General features: G+C 39.4%; 3 protein-coding genes across 3 annotated transcripts; all 3 read left to right on the plus strand.

Moving 5' to 3' along the window:
* Window positions 1-1644: 1644 nt before the first annotated feature.
* Window positions 1645-6094, plus strand: LOC106345300. The gene is made up of 2 exons (XM_013784523.3): window positions 1645-3137; window positions 5211-6094. The coding sequence occupies exons 1-2, from the start codon at window positions 2925-2927 to the stop codon at window positions 5793-5795; spliced, it is 798 nt and encodes a 265-aa protein (XP_013639977.3). The 5' UTR covers window positions 1645-2924; the 3' UTR covers window positions 5796-6094.
* Window positions 6095-11585: 5491 nt separating this feature from the next.
* On the plus strand, window positions 11586-13936 carry LOC125587630 (uncharacterized protein At3g60930, chloroplastic-like). The gene is made up of 2 exons (XM_048758455.1): window positions 11586-13572; window positions 13650-13936. Exon 1 carries the CDS (start codon window positions 12343-12345, stop codon window positions 12943-12945), a length of 603 nt encoding a protein of 200 aa, XP_048614412.1. The 5' UTR covers window positions 11586-12342; the 3' UTR covers window positions 12946-13572; window positions 13650-13936.
* A 1248-nt stretch (window positions 13937-15184) lies between these two features.
* Window positions 15185-16581, plus strand: LOC106422433 (protein ANTAGONIST OF LIKE HETEROCHROMATIN PROTEIN 1-like). The gene is made up of 2 exons (XM_013863225.2): window positions 15185-15215; window positions 15440-16581. Exons 1-2 carry the CDS (start codon window positions 15185-15187, stop codon window positions 16579-16581), a joined length of 1173 nt encoding a protein of 390 aa, XP_013718679.2.
* The last annotated feature ends 8541 nt before the right edge of the window (window positions 16582-25122 follow it).

Here is a 25122-nt window from a genome sequence, read left to right on the forward strand (position 1 = left end):
CAATAAAAAAACGTGTTCAAGCCATATTTACTACCAATGCAATCACGGTGGAATATATTTATGCATGCAATCTCTCACCTTCTCCTACACCTCCATGGGAACAACTATGGCAATGTCAAAGGCCAAGGAGTCAAACAAAAGGCCACATAATTAAATGACTAAGGTTTGGCAGCACACAGCCTCAAATCGTTGAGAAGTACCAATAATCCTCTATAAAGGTATATTAGGAAATGGTTGCTTACCGAGCCTTTTTCGGCCTCGATCGTATTCAGCCCCTTGCCGTAGTATTCCATAAAGTTAGCCTTAAAAAAAAAACAATGTTTGTTAGATGAACAAAGAGACCCTAACCATCAAAATATAATAGGGCTGTTCGTTTCATTGACGCAGGTTCCTGCGGCTGCGGCGATTTTTTTCAAAATTCTTGTTCGTTTGATTGACGCCGAGACCTGCGTCTAACCGCCGCGTACGCCGTAAAATCCCGCGGTCGCGACATAAATTATGCGTCTGTTTAAGCTATTTACAATTATATCCTTAACCTGGTTACTTATTTACGAAAAAACCTACGTCTAATTGACGCAGCCACAGCTCTTCTTCTCCAATCGACGCAGAACTCTCTCCCATCTCTCTCGATCTCGATCTCTTTCTCCAGTCCATCTCTCCATCTCTCTCGATCTCGAGCCCTCTCTCCATCACCAGCTCTCTCTCCATCTCAAGCTCTCTCTCCATCTCAAGCTCTCTCTCCATCTCTCTCTGTCACGAGCTCTCTCTCTGTGAGATGACTTGATGGTGCACAATGCGAGGATTCGAGCTCTGTATCCATCACACAAACCCATCTCAAGCTCTCTCTTGATCTCTGACACTAACCCATCTTCGAGTTCTCTCTCTCTCAATCTCCGACCTCGAGCTCTCTCTCTATTTCCGACCTCGAGCTCTATCTCTTTGAGGTAATTATCTCATCCTTTTGAAAACTTTGGATCAATTCGTTAAGATTTGGGTTAGTATTTGACTTGAGAGTTTCAAATTGTTGCAGTTTCCCTAGAAAAGCTGTTTGAGTGTCAATCGGTGGCTCTGCTGCTCCTGCACAAGCTGAGGTGCATTTACCTGAAAGCTTGATTCTTTCTTTGCTCTGTCACGAGCTCTCTCTCACGAGCTCTCTCTCGAGCTCAGGCGCTCTCTCCATCACGAGCTCTCCGACACAAACTCATCTCAAGCTCTCTCTCTCTCCATCTCCAACACATCTCTCTGTTCTCCGACAAACCCATCTCGAGTTCTCTCTCTTTGAGGTAATAGTCACATTCTCTGTTGGATACTGATTGTGATGGTCGTCTCTATTCTAAAGCATTGATGGTATGATGCAGATTCTTCAAGTGTGAGATGAGTTGAGGTGCAATGCGAGGATTGTTCTGAGTGGTAAGTGTATTACTGGTGTTTTATCAATCTTGGTTTGCTTTGGTTTCTGTCTGTACTTCCAAGAGTTTGTCTCATTGCATGAAAAGAGCTTGTTGCATTACCAGTGTAATATTGAGTGTTGCCTCTTATCATTAGTATAAGAACTAGTAATCAAACCTTTTGTTAGTGACAAATACCATTCTCATCTGTGTCTTGTCGCTGTGTCTTAACATGTGCTTTTTAGTTAACATGTTTGGTCTAAGTGGTTGGATGATTGCTTGATATTGCAGATCATTCGTTACTCTTTCTTTGGGCTTAAGGAAGCTCTAGGCTTTGCACCTTCTTGGCACTTGTGGCTCAGGTATTCAATCCTTATGCAGTATTTTAATACAGCCTTGATCATTGATAAGTAAACAAACTTGATCTCGTTTGTTTTTGTCTCTTTTGTTCAATATGTTCAGATACAGTAGCTTTTTAGTGCAGCTCTCTCTTCTTCATAGCATCTCGAAGCTCTCTCTTCTCCATAGCATCTCGAAGCTCTCTCCTCCAAACCCATCTCTTCCTTTTCTCGTTAAGGTATTGGCTTCATCTGTCTCTCTGTATTAAACTATGTACTAAGTTGGAACTGTTTAAAAATGATTCCTTGTGTCTGACTCAAAATGATTATTAAGGTTGCTGAGTATTGCTTTTAGAGGTTATGTTAAGGTTGCTGAGTATTTTTTTTTCCAGCTGTGTCTGTGTTTCTCACTCTCCCGTAAGGTTCCATCACCTCTCAGGAATAACAACTCCAGGTATGCATATGTTGTTGCTTGTAGCTTGTTGCTTGTATGCGCAAGTACTCTGTTGTTGAGTCTTGATTTGTTATGTATGTGTGATGTTGCCTGTGTGTGTTGTTACATTGCTTAGTATTGATCGTTAGTCTCCATTCAAGTGTCTTGGTGCTGAGAATTGAAGTTTGCAGGGTATTAGAGGGTCTTTGATTGATTAGTTTTATTCTGTGACTACACTAGTTGAACATTTGCGCTTTCACTACATTGGTTCTGTTCTGTGACTACACTGCAACACACTCTCGCTCTTTAGTTGTTAATATAATGGTCTTAAGATATGAGTTAATTTTGCTTTATTTTGTTTGGTTCTATAGCTTCTCTAATGGGTTTGTTGGTTACTGAATATCCGTGATTGCAGACTCTCTCGTCTCAAGCTGACACTCTCAAGTTAAGACCCTCTCAAGTTCAGACCCTCCCAAGTTCAAGATGACAAAAGATGTAAGGCTCTAGACTAAGCACTGTCTTTAATTCTCTTGTTTTCATTTTTGATATATGAACTTGAGTGATGTTGAACTTGAGTGATTGGTCTATAACTTGTTGGATATATGAACTTGAGTGTTGTTTTGTGTCTTGATCATTGTGCAAGGCTTAGATATTTTTATTTGATGTTCCTTTTCTTAGCTTTAGAACTGGCCTCCTAAGGAGACTAGATACTTTTTCTAACTTTATGCCAAAGAGAGAAGAAAGGGAAATAGGACCAGTACGTCTATGAATAAAGTAGGGAAGGAGAACATCATGGTGGCGTTTGAAGACAGGTTTAAGAAAGGATATGATTCTTGGCAGACTTTCAAGAACAAATACGACACAAGTATGAAGAAATACACCAAATTTAGGAAGTTAACTAAGAATAGGACAGGGCTTGGGTTTGATAACTTGGGAAGGATCGATATGTCAGATGATTGGTGGAGTGAATGCGAAAAGGTTAGTTTTGCTTATCTCCTGTGTATTTTTCTATAAAATGCTTCATGTTTGCTTTGCTCACTTAGAAAATGATGACTAGTTAGTTAGTTAGTTTCTGTAACCCTTTGATTACGCGTTTAAGCACACACCAATTAACCTAATGTGCCAACAATACCACAATCGAATGGTATGTCATTGTAGCATTTTAGGATCGAATCCACAGAGAACTAGAGACTTATAACACCAAGAATACACAAACCTTCCTAATTTAAGCAAACAAGAAGATAGATGATTTGTAACAAACTAATATCCTAGAAATATAAACAAGGTGATCCCAAATCCAATCAAGAAATAAGTGCAAGAATTCAATCAAATACTAAGGATGGATCCATGGTAAAGATAATTGATATAAGGTGATCAAGGTTCAATCTAAAGGTGGCAACTTTCAATCAAAGTAATCTCTTAAGTCTAAACACAATTCTAGACAAGTCCTATGTCTAGGTAAATGTCCATTTGCTTAGAAATCATTAAACATCAAATGTCTTTGGCTTAATTCAATCAAGCAATCTTTAAGTTCAAGTTCAATAACTATCTAGCAATTTTAACATCAAGTGTCCTTGGCTAATCTCACTAGAGCTTAGTTGAGTTGATTCAAACACTTCATCTAATCATGTCTGATGAGAAGTGTTTAGAAATCAGGTTTAGAGTGATCAAGACTAAACAAGCATTAAAAATACTCAACAAGCAAGTTCATACAAGGATCTACAATAAAACACCCTAAATCTACACTTAATCACCCTAATCTACCTTAACCATGAATCCAAGGAGTGTCTACTCTCTAATCTCCATGAGAAACCTCAAACCCATGATGGATTCAAGGCTCACCATGTTTATGAGAAGGAGAAACAAGATATAATATGAAGAACTTCCTTAGATTATGATATAAAGATTCAAGCTTTTTTTACAAAGGGAGGCAAGTTCTTGAGAGAAAAATGAGATTTTTTCTTAGGTTTTTAGGTTTAAAACTATATATAAGAGATGCCAAACTCGAGCTGGTTTAGTGAATTAAACCGGGTCAAACCGGAATAAACCGGTCAATCATTTCTGAGATCGCGTTTTTGTCTTCTGCGAGCGGCCTTTGCACCTCGCTGTGGCAAGTCGCTGTGATGCTTGATCTTTGATGATGGATTTCCCGAGCGAGTTCATCATGTCGCTGTGCTCGAGCTCGCTTCGTTCATGGCTACAACTCGCAGAGGTCGTCGCTTCAAGCTTCGTCGTCACTAAGCTCTCCACTGAACCGGAACCACCGAGCCACAGCCAAGCTCAGTCCGTCGTTCATCCATCGTCAACACCTCGCCGGTGCTCAGTTCTCCCGTCGTGGTTTTCGTCGTGGTAAGCTCTCCGCCGTGCTCTCAGCCTCCGCCGTCGGGATTCAGATCCGGCGAAGAGAAGCTCGTGAGCTCCTCCACGGTGTCGTGCTCTCAGATCGTAGCTTCCTTCTCCATGGTACTGTAACAGGCTCGCCGCGTCGTCAAGCTCCGGATGCATCAGGAGAAAGCTCATGCTCTCCAATGGAGGTTTCTTCATTATTTTCAAAACCAGTCCCTGGCCTTTTGATTCTTTACAAAACGGACCCAGCCTTTGGAATGTGCAAAAATGCCCTCGCGAATCAAACCCAAAGTTTCCAATGTGCGATTTAGCCCAATCGAATATTACGAATTTGCAACCTTGGTCCCTGGGTTCTTGTTAACATCACAATGGACCCAAAACTTCCAAAATTTGCAGTATAACCCATGAATTTCGCCCCAAACTTCCAAATAAGCATTCCAACCCCTATGATATGCAAATGAGTATGCAAATACAACACAAAGACCTAAATGCAACCTAAAATGATCATAATAAGCTAAAATATGAATCTAAAACTTATAAAAATCATGAGATATCACCCTTTTGTGATCTTGCTGGTAGAATTTTAGTTTGAATTTTAGTTTTGCTTTATGTCCTTTTAGAATTTGAGTTTGAATATTCACTAAGTATTGTAGAATGATTCATTGACGTTTGCGTTTTTAGTGATTAACTCTTTTTTTTATATAGGAGTGTCCTGGGATTAGAAGATCCATATGGAAAGAGGAATTTAATATGGATCTGTTTGAAGAAGAGTTCCGTGATGTAGTAGTAACTGGAGCAGAAGGATGGAGTGCTCAACATGGAGAAACAAGCTTGAATTCTAGAGTGGGTGGAGATGAAGGTGATGAAGCCGATTCTCAGCCAGCAGCAGAAACAGAAACTCAAGCAGCAGCAGAGACAGAAACTCAGCCACAAGCTCAGACACAAACCCAACAGAAGACTCATTCCGGAAGTTCAAGAGGAAAAAGAAAGCGTAAAGAGAAGGATATGGTTGTAGAAGCTTGTGACAAACGTACTGAAGCTCTTATGGTGAAGAATAGGATAGCAAAACGGATGTTGGAGCGTCAAGAAGCTTCTAGTGTTGAAAATGTGTTACAGATACTGTACACATTGCCTGGAGTGAGAGAGTGGTCTCCACTATATGAAGCAGCAATGGAACATTTTATAGATAATGAAGGGAGCAGAAGGGCTTTTATAACAATGAAGACAGATGAAGCTAAGACTAAGTTTCTAGAGCTTAGGACCAAGATAAAACGTGATTATGAAGCTTAGGACTAGTATGGAACTTAGAACTAGTATGGAACTTTTGCTTTTGGTCTGATCTTTGTATGAAACTGCCTTTTGTTTTGTGTTAATAAAAAATATTTTTTTATGAAACTACCTTTTGTTTTGTAGTCTTGTGTTAATCTGCTGGTTTCTCCTCTATAAAGCAAGTTATATTATCTGCTGGTTTAGTAGACTTGGTTTTGAATCTGGTAACAAGATGTTTACTTCTCTTATGTCTGTGGATTGCAAGGGTTTTGATACATATTGTGGGAACCGAAATTCACACCGTCGAGTTTTGTTAATCGGAGGAAAGCCAAGTTAACCTAGTCTTTCCTGAAGGTCCCGGTTATCTGCTGGGCCACGTACAACAAAATCAATATGAAAGATTCGAAAGTAATAAATCGTAAAAGAGCGAAAAGAGAACAAAGAGGTCATATTTCCGAATTCGCGTTTGAGAGTGAACAACAGGTAAGATCCTAGGCCACGAGAGCTGTCGGTATGTTCGCTAGTCTAGCCACCTAAGTTCTAACCTAGTCGAGTCGCAGCCCGATAGTAAAAACGGAAAAAGCCTAAATTGTTCTAAGTATTAAGTTTGCTCTGATCTCCCCCCCCCCCTCTTCGTCCTGGGTCCTCCTTATATACTCCTCCTTAGGTCGGTTTACCTCTTCTCGGGCCGGATTTGTCGTGAAGCGGGCTTTTCCATATTTCCTTCTTCTTTGTGATTATCTTCGGAAATTTGACATTTATCTCTTCCCGCGGATGAGATGAACTGTCATACCAGTCTTTGGGTTCAAGTCTTTTGGGACCAAAGATGGGCCGTTGTCCGCAATTCGGACCCTCTTTGGGCCATATCGAGACTTAAGCGTTTTTATGATTTTACTCGCGAAGTAGCCATTGGTATAGGCATGGTTCTTCCAACGGAACCCTGTTTCTTCGCATAGCCGAGGGAGTTGGTGTTAAGTTAACCGTAACCTACTCTACTACGAAGAATATGAAACCGTTCGAGAGACATAACCTTCCCAACTTCCCGAATATTTTCGATGATGTTTTTTAGACGGAACATTGGTGTCGTATCCACGGACCCGAAGACTGAGTTACGGAAACTTCGGATGAAGATGCATGGTTATGGGATGGGACCGAGTTTGGAATGGTCCACGGAGAATTGGCCGCGCTCACCGGGCGGCTGATCGGTGTCGTGGCCGAGCTCGCCGGCGAGTCGACCGGCAACGCGGTCGTGGTCGCCGGGCGAGCTGGCCCGCGTCACGGCCGAGCTCGCCGGCGACTCGACCAGCAACACGGCCTTGCTCGCCGGGCGAGCTGGCTCGTGTCGCGGCCGAGCTCGCCGGGCGATCTGTTTCGGCTGTTCATTTTCTTGGCTTTTGAAGTTTCGACCGAGATTCGGTTTTTCTGAGGACTTTCGGACATCGATTCCGTCGTGACTGATTTTGACCCCAACAGTTAGCCCCCCCAGCTAGATAGGATCCGTGGACCTGGGTGTTAGGTCGTAGCTTGCGGTATGGTCTGTTCTAAGGCTGTGCGACGACTGATCGGCTCTTGTTTTGCCTGTGGGCGATTTCCACCTGGTTCTTTCCGATTTAAAGTCCGCGACTTGGCGCCGGCTTATATGACTTGTATGGAATGAACCGAGCACTCTCCAGAGACCGTTTGGAGTACTGACCAAAATTTCAGATATCTTGTATAGCGCGCTATGGTATCCTCGTCGGATGTAAGAGAACCTTTACTTTTACGAAAGGTTAGACTACGAGTTCCTTTTTGAGAACGTTTTGGGTTTGTCCGTCGGGGCCAATCGACGGGCAATTTGTTTTTTTTAGAGTCGCGGACGGACCGAGTGTTTGGATAATATCTTTCGAAAATATTTACGACGTCTCGCTTTTTCCGAAAGGTATATCCTTTGTAGTGAGAAATTTACGGTCTTCGTTTTTAGAGAAGATGTATTTGGTCTTGCTTGACCATTGATACGCAGTGATTGTTGTTTAAGTTAGTTCCCATCCAAGGACTGCTTGAAAGGTATGCGTGTTTGGAGACCCTTGTTTTGGGTGTTTCTCTGGTCAATCTCCGATTGTTGTGGCTTATTGCAAGCGAATCGGGAGACTGAAATAAAATGAGTTTTATTGGAAAAGTTTCGAAAATATTGAGTACATGTGTGGATATTCCGAACTTTGTGGGAGTATACGAGTATACGTACCCACTCTCCCCCCCCTTTTTGGAGAGGGGGATAGCTGAACTTGTCAATAGGACAAGCTGCCTACGTACCTCTTTCGAGGATCAAGCCATCTCGTAGTTTTGCTTTGTTGTTGCGGGCGTTCCTACTCGTTGGATAGAGCCATTTCTGTTCCTACGGCCGTTGAGGCTCTAGTTAAATCGGCGGCCGTTTCGTGAGTCGGGTTTTCCGCTGGTAGGGCAATGGACTCCGGGATCGCGTCGCTGTCCGGAGCCGTTGCCTGAACGAGTGATTCCGAATCGCTCTTTGTGGAACCTTCGGGAGTACTCTGAGTTTTCTTGACTCGCTTCGGGCTAACCGCAGGGGTGTTCCGAGTTTGTCGAAGCTTATGCTCGGCCAAAAACCAGAGCCTAGATTGTTTCTGGCATCCCCAGATTACTGCTGTTCCGTTTGGTGTTGGGAACTTGATGCTAAGGTGGTAAGTTGACGGTACCGCCTTCATTGCGTTGATCCATGGGGTTCCCATGATAACATTATAGATGGCCGGGTTATCGACTACGGCGAAGTCAACAATTTTCGTGACTTCACTTGCCATGACCTGAAGTTTGATCGATCCGAGAGTGATTGATGTTGTGCCCGAAAAACCGGTCAGTGGTTTGGGTTCCGGGACGACTTCCCCGAGTTTGATGTTCATTCTCCGGAGAGTGTCGCGGAAAATGACGTTGATCGTGCTGCCTGTGTCGATGAGGATTCTTCCCACTTCGAGGTCTCGAATCACCAAGTCGATGACCAGCGGGTCGCAGTGAGGTCTATCAAGTCCGACGGTTTCCTCCTCCTCGAAAACAATCGTATCGTTTGGAGCGTTGTTGGTCAGGGATCGAGTCGTCCAATTAGAACTTGTTTCCGCCCTTCTTCCGTAGGCCTTGATGGATGAAACAGTGTCGCGGTAGAATTGCGATTCTCCGATGATCATATTTATCCTCCGGCGGGTACTATTGTCTCCGAGGTCATCATGGCTTCTTCCGCATTTCTCGCCAGACTGGTTTGCGCATGCGTCCCTCTTGGAAGACTCTTTATCAGTCCTGGGAGGGCGGTCGGAATCCAGGATGAGGTCTTTTATGCTAGTGACCTTCGAGAGGTCGCCAGCGAGGAGTTTTGCGGCTAGCCTTGCGCCGAGAACTTTGCAGTTCGTAGTGGAATGACCTTTGTTCTGGTGGAACTCGCAGTAGGAGTTATCCTTATACTGGTTCCTGGACCAGGTGTTTCTGGAGGTCTTCCCTTGTTCTGAATTGATAGTGTAGTTGTGCTCGCCCTGGACGTCTTCTCCCTCGTGGTGGACATACTTGTCATTTCGAGAGCTTTTCTTTTTTTTGTGGGCGTCTTCTGCGGGTTGTACTTCTGGGAGAGGATTTTCATCTCCTCTTCCATTACGATGAAGTTCGTTGCCTTATGAAGAGCATCCTGAATCGTTCTCGGTTTTTCGAGGGATACCCATTGCCGGAATTTCGACCTGTACCAGAGAGTTTTCTTCAGAGCATCGATCGCCACTTTGTCGCTGATCCCGGTGACTCTTGCCATTACAAGCTTGAATTTGTTCATGAACTCACGAAGTGGCTCGTCTTCTCTTTGAGACAGGCTCCAAAGATCGACGTCCGAGGTTTCTCTGTCCATGTACTTGGAATACTGCTTGAGAAACTCTGAAGCAAGTTGGCGGAAACTTCCGATGGAATTATGTTTTAGGCGAGAAAACCATTCGAGCGCGGCTCCTTTGAGGTTTTCGACGAAGAGGAGGCAGTAGCCGGCGTCTCGTTCGCGTTCCTTGAGTTTGCACCTCCCCATCGCGATCTGGAAAGACTGCAGTTTCGATTTCGGGTCGGTGGTGCCATCTTAGATGGGAATTTTGATCTTCCCTGGGTCCGAGACGTTGGTCTTAGTAATCCGGGCAGTGAACAGGGTTTTACCTGCTTCCTCGAGAAGTCTATCGATCTCGGGCGCAGCACTTGTCGCGTGGTGGATTTGTGATTTCACCGTTTTCACCTCCGCTGCGGTTTTCGCGATGTACTCGCGGAGATTGTGGATCTCATCAGGATTTCTGGCAGCCTTGCGAGCTTGTCTGTGTTGGCCGAGGTGGATCCTGGCCTGCTTTTCGGCCAGCTCTTCCTGTTCTACCCAATAGAGGTTTTCTTCTTCCTCGGTCATGGGTCTTTTGAAGGACGCGTCCTGCCGAGCGGACTGGCTTCGTGTTCTTCTTGGGTGGATGTCAGCACCGTCGTCCGAGTGTTCGGACTGGTCGCTTATACCTAGGTCGATGCGCTCAATTTCTTCTCCTTCTTTGCTCCCGGTAGGAGGTGGAAGGTTCTCCGCAGTTGGCTGTGCACCTGGCTGGAGCGTTCATCAGGGTTTTGGCCTGAGGAAGCCTTGTCCGAATGTGCAGGTCGATTGCCCGGAGTCACGAAATCGAGTCTTCTACCGCTGCGGGCTCTTGTGGTCTCGTGCGGGGCTTTGCTCTTGGCCTTCGCCGTTAAGGTTTCCACCTGTTTTGCGAGAGAGGCCACGAGTTTTCCTTGTTCGTCCGACTTTTTCTGAGCGGAGGCAAACATTTCCTTCATCTGGTCTAGTATCGCGGTGTCGGCAGTGACCGTTGATACGTTTCCAGCTGGGGTTTTATCAGCGTTGGCATCGACGGGAGTCCCGTCGTGCGTTTGCGGGTCCTTGTCAGCGTTGGTCGTCATATCGGACTGAGCGTGTGTGGTTGCGAGAGAGATAGATCCGTAACCCCCTCCCCCCTCCTTCTAGCGCCAAACTGTGGGAACCGAAATTCACACCGTCGAGTTTTGTTAATCGGAGGAAAGCCAAGTTAACCTAGCCTTCCCTGAAGGTCCCGGTTATCTGCTGGACCACGCACAACAGAATCAATATGAAAGATTCGAAAGTAATAAATCGTAAAAGAGCGAAAAGATAACAAAGAGGTCTTATTTCCGAATTCGAGTTTGAGCGTGAACAACAGGTAAGATCCTAGGCCACGAGAGCTGTCGGTATGTTCGCTTGTCTAGCCACCTAAGTTCTAACCTAGTCGAGTCGTAGCCCGATAGTAAAAACGGAAAAAAGCCTAAATTGCTCTAAGTATTAAGTTTGCTCTGATCTCTCCCCCCCCCTTCGTCCTGGGTCCTCCTTATATACTCCTCCTTAGGTCGGTTTACCTCTTCTCGGGCCGGATTTGTTGTGAAGCGGGCTTTTCCATATTTCCTTCTTCTTTGTGATTATCTTCGGAAATTTGACATTTATCTCTTCCCGCGGATGAGATGAACCGTCATACCAGTCTTTGGGTTCAAGTCTTTTGGGACCAAAGATGGGCCGTTGTCCGCAATTCGAACCCTCTTTGGGCCGTATCGAGACTTAAGCGTTTTTACGATTTTACTCGCGAAGTAGCCGTTGGTATAGGCATGGTTCTTCCAACGGAACCCTGTTTCTTCGCATAGCCGAGGCAGTTGGTGTTAAGTTAACCGTAACTTGTTCTACTACGAAAAATAGGTAACCGTTCGAGAGACATAACCTTCTCAACTTCCCGAATACTTTCGACGATTTTTTTTAGACGGAACATTGGTGTCGTATCCACGGACCCGAAGACTGAGCTACGAAAACTTCGGCTGAAGATGCATGGTTATGGGATGGGACCGAATTCGGAATGGTCCACGGAGAATTGGTCGCGCTCGCTGGGCGAGCTGATCCGTGCCACGATCGAGCTCGCCGGCAAGCCGACCGGCAACACGGTCGTGCTCGCCGGGCGAGCTGGCCCGTGTCACGGCCGAGCGCGCCGGCGAGTTGACCGGCAACACGACCGTGCTTGCCGGGCGAGCCGGCTCGTGTCGCGGCTGAGCTCCCCGGCGAGTCGACCGAAAATGCGGTCGTGGTCGTCGGGCGAGCTGGCCCGCGTCACGACCAAGCTCGCCGGCGACTCGACTGGCAACACGGCCGTGCTCGCCGGGCAAGCTGGTTCGTGTCACGGCCGAGCTCGCCGGGCGATCCGTTTCGGCTGTTCGTTTTCTCGGCTTTTGAAGTTTGACCGAGATTTGGTTTTTCTGAGGACTTTCGGACATCGATTCCGTCGTGACCGATTTTGACCCCAACAGTTAGCCCCCCAGCTAGCTTGGATCCGTGGACCTGGGTGTTAGGTCCTAGCTTGCGGTATGGTCTGTTCTAGGTGGAATTTAGACGTAATCGTTTGTCGAAAGATCGATTGTGAATAGTAAAGAAAAAATTGTATAAGTAAGGGAAGTAAGTTTTTCAATTTCTTTACTCACTTCTTCCCTTAAGAAAAGATTCCTCCAAGATAGAAATTTTTTCTCCAAGATCTCTCTTTGCTCAAAGAAAATGTCTTCAAGAAAAGGATATTCAAAGAGGAATTCTTCCTCACACTCATCTTCGGGTGACTCTTCTGCCAATGAGGTGATCGCCCCGAAAGAAGAGTTTGAAGTTGAGGAAGAAGCAAAGGATGCGTACTACAAAGCTCTTTGCGGCTCGCCTCCGCCTTCGCAAGACATTCCGATTCCTAAGAGGCCCGTGAGGTCGCCAAACGCACCCCTTACGCCAAGCATGGTCTCTCCCGACTACCTCACGACTCTCAGGGACTTTTACCAGATCCAAAGAGTAGTCGTATGTCGTATCCCGAGTGGCAACGAGAGTGCGAAGAACCCTCCGGAAGGTTTCTTTACTTGCTACGAGGCCTTCTTGGTGTATTGCCGTATGTGGTTTCCGATCCCTGGTACCATCGTCTGCGCGCTTCGCCACTTTGGGCTTTCGATCAGCCAGCTAAGCGTTCCGGCCTTGAAGCATTGGCTCGGCGTGTTGATCTCGAGTTACGAGCTAGGAATGGATCTTAACCCTGGCGACTTCGAGGGATTTTGGTTTACGAGAGGAACGGGAATCGATGGCTCATACCGCATGGCGCCAAAGAAGGGTATGACTATAATTTAGGGGCACACTTCACATCCTAAGCCATGGTTCGAGCGCTTTTTCTTTGTCCGGATAGATGGGGAGTCTGTCGAGGAGAGCTACCTCCACCTATTCCGTCGGGAGTGGAACTTCACCCGTGGTAATACGAATAGCTATATTTTTCGTTTTGATACCTTGAAAACATGCGAAGATGATTTTTTTATTATCTTGCAGTGAACAGGATCCTTCCGCCGACTCCTGCCGATCTTTTTTGCCAAGCGAGATCTTCTCCGCAGCAGGCCGTTCTTTTGGAATTCCTTCACCGTCAAACGGATTTGAAGCGCGGTGGAGCTCCATTGATCTTGAGCCGTCTTTCAGCCTCTGGACGTTCCGTATGACGTAGAACCGGTCATTGATGTCTTGCCTGCTTAGAGGCAGAGAATCAGGTCTCGGAAAGGCAAGGGAGTTGCCTCCGAGAACGTCTTGGGAAACCTTCCGCTGCCAGAATGGAACCCTGGTTTCTCCCCAGGGGAAAGGAGTGGAACCAGCGAGGTTCCCCTTCCCAGCGACTTTTTTGCGGACCTCCCTCCCGGTTTTACTACTCATAAGTCGCTGGACAAAGAGTCGAGGAGGAAAGTAGTCGCTGAAGGCTCCAGCTTAATCAACGAGGTTTATCCTTTGAACTTTGATCTAAATTATATATATATTTTTTTTTTGTTTCCCTTTCCGATCTTAAGTTCGCGCAGGGGATGAGGGTGTTCAATGCGGCGCTCCACGGAAGTTTCCGGGAGTCGCGTATCTCTCACTTCAAAGCCGAGGAGGCTGAAAGAGAACTCGTTCGGTTTCGGAAGGAGGCCAAAGAACAGAGCCGGAGACAGGCTGAGCTCCATTCTCGGGCCCTTGTCCGTGCGGAGAGGAGAGGAAAGAGAGCGATTGTCGCTGAAATGAAGCGGAGGGCTGCTTTGTTTGCCACCGAATTTGAGAGCTTTAAGGATGCTCACGAATTCGTGGGCGTGAACAACAGGTAAGATCCTAGGCCACGAGAGCTGTCGGTATGTTCGCTAGTCTAGCCACCTAAGTTCTAACCTAGTCGAGTCGCAGCCCGATAGTAAAAACGGAAAAAAGCCTAAATTTCTCTAAGTATTAAGTTTGCTCTGATCTCCCCCCCCCCCCCCCCCCCCCCCCTCTTCGTCCTGGGTCCTCCTTATATACTCCTCCTTAGGTCGGCTTACCTCTTCTCGGGCCGGATTTGTCGTGAAGCAGGTTTTTCCATATTTTCTTCTTCTTTGTAATTATCTTCGGAAATTTAACATTTATCTCTTCCCGCAGATGAGATGAACCGTCATACCAGTCTTTGGGTTCAAGTCTTTTGGGACCAAAGATGGGCTGTTGTCCGCAATTCGGAACCTCTTTGGGCCGTATCGAGACTTAAGCGTTTTTACGATTTTACTCGAGAAGTAGCCGTTGGTATAGGCATGGTTCTTCCAACGGAACCCTGTTTCTTCGCATAGCTGAGGCAGTTGGTGTTAAGTTAACTGTAATCTGCTCTACTACGAAGAATAGGAAACCGTTCGAGAGACATAACCTTCCCAACTTCCCGAATACTTTCGACGATGTTTTTTAGACGGAACATTGGTGTCGTATCCACGGACCCGAAGACTGAGTTACGGAAACTTCGGATGAAGATGCATGGTGATGGGATGGGACCGAGTTCGGAATGGTCCACGGAGAATTGGCCGCGCTCGCCGGGCAAGCTGATCCGTGCCACGATCGAGCTCGCCGGCGAGCCGACCGGCAACACGGTCGTGCTCGCCGGGCGAGCTGGCCCGTGTCACGGACGAGCTCGCCAGCGAGTCGACCGGCAACACGACCGTGCTCGCCGGGCGAGCTGGCCCACGTCACGGCCGAGCTCGCCGGCGACTCGACCGGCATCACGACCGTGCTCGCCGGGCGAGCTGGCTCGTGTCGCGGCCGAGCTCGCCGAGTGATCCGTTTCGGCTGTTCATTTTCTCGGCTTCTGAAGTTTCGACCGAGATTCGGTTTTTCTGAGGACTTTCGGACATCGATTCCGTCGTGACCGATTTTGATCCCAACACATATCACGTTCTGTGTAGTCTACTTCATCTTGTTCATTTAGCTATGACTCTTTTCCCAGCATCAGTGCAGTATGGATCCTGTTTGGACCTTATTTACTTGTCTTGCCTGTGAAGAGAGTTTTGTTTTGTCAGCTGCTTTGTTCTGTAACAAGTAGAGTTGTTGGCGCATTTTATTTTGTTCGTTAATGATATCTGGTCTTGTCTCAGTTCCTGCCAGTTAGTTATATGTTTTGATGTTTCCGACGAAGTTTCCGGAAAAAAATACTTTTTGTTGATGGGTTGATTGATAACTCCTCTTTGTTATTGATTCTGATCTATGTTGTCGTATACATTTACATTTTCTCAATTAATGTTTAAGACGAAACTGACAGTTATGTTACATATTAGAAGATGGTTTTATGTAGTTGAACCATGTATTAACTTATGGTTTTGGATATTAGAAGATGAGGATGGCGATTATGATGATGAGCTTGGTTTGTTTGATGTTCCTATCGCTGAGAGATTGACTCATAGAACAGATCGAGGAGCAGGATGGCAACATGTTCAACAACTTATGTATGAATCTGATCAGCAATGTTATGACATTCTTCGAATGAATCAAAGGACTTTTGAAGCTTTGTGCAAGATGCTAGCTGAGCGATATGGATTGAAAGAGACTCACCATGTCTACCTTGAAGAATCTTTGGCAATGTTTCTCGAGACTGTTGGTCAAGATAACACGAAGCGGGATATTGCTGCAAGGTATCAAAGATCATTGGATACGGTCCAACGGAAGCTTGACGATGTTTTGAGTACTATTCTGAAGTTTGCAGAGGATACATTAAGACCACAAGAAGGCGAGTTTGGAAGAGTGAGTCCTGTTTTTAGGAATGATGATCGGTATTGGCCTCATTTCAGAGCTTGTGTTGGAGCACTCGATGGAACTCATGTGTCGGTTCGCCCTCCAAGTCAAAATGCAGAAGCATATAAAGGTAGAAAGCAAGATCCTACAATGAATGTTCTTGCTATATGTAACTTCGACATGAAGTTCATATACGCATATCTCGGTGTACCTGGTAGAGCACATGATACAAAGGTCTTGACTCATTGTGCGAGGAATGAGGCTTCTTTCCCACATCCTCCTCCTGGAAAGTATTATCTAGTTGACTCGGGATATCCGACTAGGACGGGGTATCTTGGTCCGCATCGGAGTATGCGATATCTTCTTGGTCAGTTTACTAGAGGAGGACCACCAGTTAGTGCACGAGAGTTGTTCAATCGAAAGCATTCAGGATTGCGATCGGTGATTGAGAGGACATTTGGAGTATGGAAAGCAAAATGGAGGATTTTGGATCGTAAGCATCCAAAGTATGGTCTGGTCAAGTGGATAAAGCTTGTGATAGCGACGATGGCGCTACACAACTTCATACGTGATTCACATCGGGAAGATCATGATTTTGTACAATGGCAAAGTGATGATGATGGAGAAAGAGAAAGAGAAGCAGAAGGAGCTGATGGTGATGAAGAAGAAGGAGAAGAAGGTGGTGATGCTGATGATGTGATGATGATGATGATGGTGATGATGATGACATATTGTATATGAGCCAACCGGTGATAGAGCGGTGGAAGCTATGCTTAAGAGCATCACAGATGAATATGGTAGAGGTCGTTTACCGTATTAAATGTTTTAGCTAATGACTTTTTTTTTGCTTATAACTTTGATTATCAGTTCTATGAGATATTTGAAATAATTGTTTTATTTATTTAAGACTTGATGTATTATTTAGTTTTTGTTTATGATAAAAAAATATTGTTAAATTTATTACTAATTAAATATAATATTTTGATGAATGTAAATATTACAATTTTACAAATTTAAATCTACATTTTATTTATTTAAAATACAATTTTACAAATTTAAATCTACATTTTATTTATTTAAAATACAATTTTACAAATATAAATCTACATTTTATTTATTTAAAATACAATTTTACAAATTCATAAAATTCATAAAATTAAAATATGAAATAAATGAAAATTGCGTCTGCGGCAACCAAACGAACGGAACTAAATATACTTTCTGCGTCTGCTGCTGCGGCTTCGGCAATGTCATGCGTCTTCAAAACGAATAACAAGCTGCGTCTGCGGCTGCGGCTGCGGCTGCGGCTGCGGCTGAGTCTGCGGCTGCAAAACGAACAACAACCAAAGAAACAGATGCAGCCGCAGCCGCAGACTCAGCCGCAGAAACCTGCGTCAATGAAACGAAGAGCCCTAATATAGCCCAATGGACTTAATCAAATATGGAGCGCTTAATTAAATTTTCAGCGGTTGATAAGATAATTGAGTTGTGTTGGAAAATGATGTGTAGGGTATAATGAAATTTTAGTTTTATACTAATACTAGGGATTAACCTGGGCGTAGCCCGGGATTTTTTTTTTTTTTTTCTAATTTAAGTTGTTAAATTATTTATATTTATGTTATGATATATATTTATATAAATGTTAAGATGCATGTCATAATTAAAATTTATTTTTAAATTTTAACACGTTAAATTAACATATTTTTTACTATTTAAATATTTTTTTGTAATTTTGTTGGCTATCTAGTTATCATATTTAGCAAAACTATCTGTTGAGTGTCGGAATAAATGTTTTAGATATTTAATTAAACTGCAAAGTATTTTCGGATCGACCACATGCTCAACAATCGATCGATCCGTAAAAAGATGGTCGATCTCCTTGGCCAGGTAAGTACAATTTTAGCAAAAATATCTTTGATTTTCAAATATTAAGTATATAACTATTCTTTTGAATATTTTTTTTTGAATTGCATTTTTTGATTAAATTATTGTATTATAATGTTTATGTAAATATTTTTTGTGATGTTTGAATTTGTGTTGTTAGTATACTTAACCTAGATGATATTGATGTTTAACATTTATTTTTTTCTGGAAATAGAAAATAATGATATATCAAAAAGTATCTAATACTTGTTAAATGATAGTATAATGTAAATTACATCCATTATTTGAAAATAACCATTTGTTGTTTTTATTTTTTTTAATCTGAAATTATTTTTATTTAAAAACATTATTCATATATAATATAATAGTTTAAGTTTGGAAGATTAATCTATATATATAAATTATGTATATTTTTTTAAAAATAATTTAAGATATTATATATTGAGTAACTGAATAAAAGCTGAATTTCTTATCTTGAAAATGAAATATTTATATTTTTGTCTTCATGTTATACTCACCAATCCAGCATTGATATTTATAACTCAGAATGTTTTTTTTTTAACTTAGTTTTAAGTAATAAACGAATTTAATAAATTAAATTCATCACCTATAATGTTCTGTAAACTATATTTGAAAATTCTCTAAAATTATATTTTAAGCATAATATTACTATTATTTAATTTAAGTTATTTTAAGCATAATATATGCTAAACCAACTTAAATTATATTTACAATAAGACCATCCTAAACCGGTTAATAAACCAAAAACAATACTAAACCAACATGAACCAATACCTGATTCGGCGAGGAAAGAAGTGTTTCGGGATAAACGCTTGAATGGTTATTAACTGTAATGATTTGATCATGAAAGAGTAATATGAATATTAACAATAAAATTATGGATTAGATTAATTTAAATTTGTAAGAATACCTTTGAGTCTATGAAAATCAATTCAATTCTCATGAATAAGTTTGGCTTTTGGAAGTTGCGGGTTTTCCAACAATGAATCCACCTAACAAAATGTTCGTTGTTATAAAAAATCTACTTCAAGGTCATTAAAGGTTTTTGGGACGACAAGAGTTGATGGTGGAACCATTTTTTTGATCGAGTGCTTTAAAGTTTTCCTTAATAGTGTGAGGTTGATGTTGATGGAATAATGAATTTTATAGGGACTTTCTTGATGTAAAACTATACATTTTTATTTTTTTTGTTTAATGTGGTATTTCTATTTTTATATAATTTACTACCATTTTAAGATAGATGTACATTTTAAGATAGATGTTTAAATCTTAATGTACTTTTTTCATTTTTAAAAATGTTTATTTTAATTTCTTATATTTTTTATTTACGTAATATCTATATTTATATTTTATATTTTAAAATAGATATTTAAATCTTAATGTATTTTTTCCTTTTTTTTTAAATTGTGTATTTACTTATATTATATATTTTACATTTTAAGATAGATGTTTAATGCTTAATAAACTTTTTTCATTTTTTTAAAAAAATTGTGTATTTACTTATTATTATATATATAATTCATATATTATATATTTACATTATTTACTTATTATTTATTTTCATGTATATGTATTTCCATTTCTTGTACTTTTTATTTACTTAATATCTCTATTTTACATTTTAAGATAGATGTTTACATCTTAATGTACATTTTCCATTTTCTTTAAATTGTATATTTTCATTTGTTATACTTTCTTTTTTTTTTTTTTTTTTTTGTCATCAAAATACAGACTCATACTGACTCTGTGAACCAAACTGGGTGATCTGCATCCATGTGAACGACGAAAGACGATTGATTTCGAGCACTGCGTGCTAGACTATCCGCCTTTGAATTGTGCGTCCGTGGTACATAGATGAGCTCTGATCGGGTGAAGCTCTCCCTCAGGATCTTGATATCTTCCAAATAATTTGCAAAAGCTGGCCATTCCTCTGGTTCCGAAACCATCTTCACCAGTTGAGAACAATCCGTTGCAAACGTCACTTGAGATTGACGCAAGTTCTTCATACATTCCATTGCCCATAATAATGCTTCCATTTCTGCATGGAGAGGCGAGAGAGTAGCCCTCACATTTCGAGCCCCCAACAAACCATCAAAACCTTCCAGAGTACTGAACCAACCTTGTCCTGAAAAATTAAAACCCTCCTTCCACGAGCCATCCGTAAAACACCATCTTCCTGGGATCGCCGGCAGTACCGTAGCTGCTGATGGTAATGGTATCCTCTGATCATTCTTTACTTGTGCCTCAGCCCACAATGTGGATTCTGTTTCAGCCAATTTTAGCGTGTCCATAGGATCCATGTCCAAATTACTGAAAACCTTATTATTTCTACCTTTCCAAATGTACCAAAGTATCCATGCAAACTGATGATCTTCCATCTTCCATTTGTTATACTTTCTATTTACGTAATATCTATATTTTAAATGTACATCTAGGTCAAAACCCGCGCTACGCTGCGAATTATCATAACACGAATAAATTTTATGTACTATTCGTACTCTTTTTGCCATTTACCGTGAGACAGTTGATTGGAAAATTGAAAAAAAAATGGTGTCTTCAACTTTACAAATTTGGTTAGAAATAAATGGCAAATTAATACAATATATTACTGAATTTCACATTTTCAATATACAATATCACAATACTAAAAGCCAAATATGCTGAAATATTAAGGTGACCACGTCATCAAAAATAATCATCCAATCAACTCATTTTGTTTTTACACATAAGACGGGCTTCAATTACGTCTGGGCTTCAAGTTTTTCTTTCATTTACGGTGGGCTTACGTGTGGGCTTTATTTGCATCATGTCTGGGCTTCATTTTTTTCACATTTGCATCATTTTTTCACCAAAATCAAGAAGACGACGACGACGAAAGTCACGAGGATTTTCCCCTTTACCTTTTTGTCTTCTCCGCTTGAAACCCTAGCGATAGCGATTGAGTTCTAATCGATCCACTTCTTCACAATCAAAACTCCACTTTAATTGATCAATCAATTTCTTCTTTATGATTTCGTTTCACTTTCCACTCGTCCTCATTCTTTATATACTGATTTTCTTTCGTTTGTACAAATCAAAACCCTTGAACTGCTCTAACCTCGATCCATGGCGATGAAACCGAATGGGAAGTCAATTGTCTCCTCTGATTACGATGAAAATGTCATGTTCTTCAAAGATGTCTCACTGGGTCACCACGAAGCTCAGTTGCGATTTCGGCTCATCCATTTCTAGGAGGCTTGGAACCCACTAAAGAAGACGCTTATCGGCCTGGAGATACTGCTCATCGACGAACAGTTACAGTAATTGGATACCACTAAATGTATATTTGACTACTGGATTGTTCTACTTGATTGATGAATATGTTTTCTACCGAATTTATATAATTTCCAGTAAACTTTATGAAATAAGTATAAGTCATTGTTTCTTTAGAAGTTCACAAAGACGGTTACTTTTTTTCCTAAACTACTTGATTGATGATTATGTTTTCTTGCGACTTTATATAATTTCCAGTATAAATTTTCGAAATAAGTATATGTTAGACATAATCATCATAAGCGTTTATATATTTGTTCCCAATTATTTATTTCAAGACGTTCTTCAATTACTTATTTTTGTTTTGCTTATGTTTTTCTTCGCAGAGAATTGTTATTCAAAGATTCATTTCCCCAGGACGTATTGAAAAATACTTGCCTGAAATGAAGCGAGGATCTGTTTACAAACTCAACAACTTCTATGGATCCAGAAACAAATCTGTGTTTCGGGTTGCTGATCATACCGCGACCGTGTCGTTCTCATGGAACTCAGACCTGTCGGTACTTCAAGACTGTCGCACCCCTTTTGATGAAGACAGTTTCCGGTTTCATTCGTATGAAGAATTTCAAGCTAACTCTGATCTCAAAGGAGATCTCTACGGTAAGCTCTGTAATTCCCCACATCATTTCTTAGTTGCATTGCTTGATGATTAAATGTAGTATCTAGACTTTGTTCCTGCTTAGATACAGAAAACTCGACTTAACTGAATCAACGTTTTGGGTTTTTCATAATCATTCTCTGAATTAACTGTTTCAAGCGGCATATGTGGATCAGTGAAGTTAAGGTTTTAAGAGTTTTGGTTTGTCTTAGTCATTCTCTGAAGTCAGTCTTGAAAGAAGCACACTCCGATAAATGAAATTCATTTGTTCGTTTTGTAACGTTAGGTATCAGAACTTACTACTCTCGGCTCTTGGATTTTATTGATCATCATAACGTAGCATAGTATAAATTGGATCCGCTGAGTACTTTAAGACTATGTGTTTCTAGATTTTATGTGGTCACGAAATATTAAACTATTTATTTGGGGTCATCTTACTTACACTCTTGATGAATAATGGAATAGATGTTGTTGGCCACATGAAGTTGGTTAATGGTCAGAGTATCATTGAGGCCCCCGTTCTTGACGAAGTGGAGATAGCAAAGGCGAGGCGTCTTCTGATTCATATTCAATCACATGAGTATGTTTTCATTGTTTCTTAAACACCACTTCTCTTTATTCCTCTTAACCATTCAGTATTGTTTCTTAAACGGTCAACCTGTTAATCTTATTTATTTTTCTATATATTGAGTATTTCTCTTTCTTATACTTTATATTTAGTTAATATTTATATTTTATATTTTAAGATAGATGTTTAAATCTTAATTTTTTTTCCATTTTAATGTAAAACGGCAATGTTTAATAGAAGAACTTGGACAAATAGTCAAATAGTTATATTTATGTTTTTTTTCTTTTTTTTATAAAATGGTAGTGTTACATTATGGAGATAAGCCATTTTTTAAGTGAAAAATGGTAATCTTACATATGTTTAATGTAGTTTTTCCATTTTTTTATGTTGTATGTTTACATATTTTTGTTATTTTTAAATGTAAAATGGTAATCTTACATATGTTTAATGTAGTATTTCTATTTTTTATGTTGTATGTTTACATATTATTTATAATTTTCGAAATTATATATAATATTTATTTTACAAAATAGCAATGTTACATTATGGAGATAAGCCGTCTTTTTTAGTGAAAAATGATAATCTTACATATGTTTAATGTAGTTTTTCTATTTTTTATGTTGTATGTTTACATATTATTTTTAAAAAATAAAAATGTAAAATGGTAATCTTACATATGTTTAATGTAGTATTTCCATTTTTTATGTTGTATGTTTACATATATTTATTATTTTCGAAATTATATATACTGTTTTTTGCTTTTTTTATAAAACGGTAATGTTACATTATGGAGATAATCCGTCTTTTTTTTAAGTGAAAAATTATAATTTTACATATGTTTAATGTAATTTTTCCATTTTTTTATGTTGTATGTTTACATATTATTTATAATTTTCGAAAATTAGTAATATTAAAATGTAAAACTATATTTTATGCCACGTGTCATCTTTCGGGAGAAATTTTTTTGCTGATGTGGACGCTGCCTTAAAATCTCCCTTTTATTGGTATAGTTCGTATATTTTATATTTAGTTATTTTAATATTATAATAGATGTTTAATCTAATATTTTTATGTTGTATATTTACTTATTATTTATTGAACTATACATTTTTCAGATATATGCTTAATTTAGTTTTTCCATTTTTAATATTGTATATTTATTTAATGTTTATCGTTCTTATTTTGTATATTTATTTATTCTAAATTTTTTTTTGCTTTTATATCAATGATTATATTACGATATATATTTAATGTAATATTTTTATTTCTTATATACTATATTTACTTGATATTTATTTTTTCTTATATTTTATATTTATTTTTTCTTATATTACGATAATTGTATAATATTTATATATTTTATATTGTGTATTTAGTTATTATTTATTTAACTATACATTTTTCAGATAGATGTTTAATTTATTTTTTTTTTCATTTCTTAATTGTAAATTTACTTATTCTAATTTTCTTGCTTTATATCAAATGATGAATTATGATAGATGTTTAATGTAATATTTCTATTTCTTATATTGTATATTTCCTTTTTATTTATTTTTTTTCTTATATTGTATATTTACATATTATTTCTTTTTCTTTATATGTATATATTTTTTTTATTTTTATTAATGTCAAGTGTCATCTTTTAGAAGAAGTTTTTTTTTCTCTGATGTGGACGCTGCCTTAAAAGCTCCCTTTTATTAGTATAGTTCGTATATTTTATATTTAGTTATTTTAATATTATAATAGATGTTTAATCTAATATTTTTATGTTGTATATTTACTTATTATTTATTGAACTATACATTTTTCAGATATATGCTTACTCTTTATCTTTCTTATTGTGTATATTTATTTATTCTAAATTTTTTGCTTTTATATCAATGATAATATTACGATTTATATTTAATGTAATATTTTTAATTATTATATACTATATTTACTTAATATTTAGTTTTTCTTATATTTTATATTTTTTTATTCTAATATTACGATAATTGTATAATATAATATTTCTATTTTTTTATATTGTGTGTTTAGTTATTATTTATTTTACTATACATTTTTCAGATAAATTTTTAATTTAGTTTTTTTTTCATTTCTTAATCGTATGAAATGATAAATTATGATTGATGTTTGAGAAAAAGACAAAAATAGCACTAAATTAAGTTTATGTTCCCAAACTAGCACTCAAGGTCAAAAGTCACAAAAATAGCACTTAATGTTTCATCAAAAGTCACAAACTTAGGGTTTAGAGTTAAATGGTGGGGTTTAGGATTTACGGTTTAGGGTTTAGAGTTTAGGGTTTAGGGTTTAGATTTTAGGGTTTAGGGTTTAGGGTTTAGGGTTTAGAGTTTACAGTTTAGGGTTTAGGGTTTAGAGTATAGGGTTTAGGGTTTAGGTTTTAGAGTTTAGGGTTTAGGGTTTAGGGTTTAGAGTTGAGAAATGAGGTTTTGGGGATAAGATTTCAAATTTTGAAAAATAAAAAAATTAAACTTTTCAAAGGATAAACTTAAAAATGTGCTATTTTGGTCATTTTAGTTTTTGAGTGCTATTTTTGTGATATAAACTTAGAAAGGTGCTATTTTGGAGATTTGCCCTTGATGTTTAATGTAATTATAATAGATGTTTAATGTAATATTTCTATTTCTTATATTGTATATTTACTTTTTATTTATTTTTCCTATATTGTATATTTACTTATTATTTTTAAAGTAATATTTCTATTTTTGATATTGTATATCTACTTATTATTTATTTTTCTTTATATGTATATTTATTTTTTATTTTTTATTAATGACACTTGTCATCTTTTAGAAAATTTTTTTTATAATGTTTTATATATTATAATGTTTTTTTACAAAATATTAATGTTACATTACAGAGATAAGCCATTTTTTTT

The sequence above is a fragment of the Brassica napus genome, chromosome C5, assembly GCF_020379485.1.
Source record: "Brassica napus cultivar Da-Ae chromosome C5, Da-Ae, whole genome shotgun sequence".
Lineage (NCBI taxonomy): Eukaryota > Viridiplantae > Streptophyta > Magnoliopsida > Brassicales > Brassicaceae > Brassica > Brassica napus.

Excerpts from the sequence above, each read along its gene's own strand:
- LOC106345300 (XM_013784523.3), top strand. The coding sequence starts at position 2,925 with ATGAATAAAGTAGGGAAGGAGAACATCATGGTGGCGTTTGAAGACAGG. Across the intron at positions 3,138-5,210 it reads GGTGGAGTGAATGCGAAAAG|GAGTGTCCTGGGATTAGAAG; the intron begins GTTAGTTTTGCT and ends TTTTTTATATAG.
- LOC125587630 (XM_048758455.1), top strand. The coding sequence starts at position 12,343 with ATGTCTTCAAGAAAAGGATATTCAAAGAGGAATTCTTCCTCACACTCA.
- LOC106422433 (XM_013863225.2), top strand. The coding sequence starts at position 15,185 with ATGATATCTGGTCTTGTCTCAGTTCCTGCCA. Across the intron at positions 15,216-15,439 it reads TCTTGTCTCAGTTCCTGCCA|AAGATGAGGATGGCGATTAT; the intron begins GTTAGTTATATG and ends TTTGGATATTAG.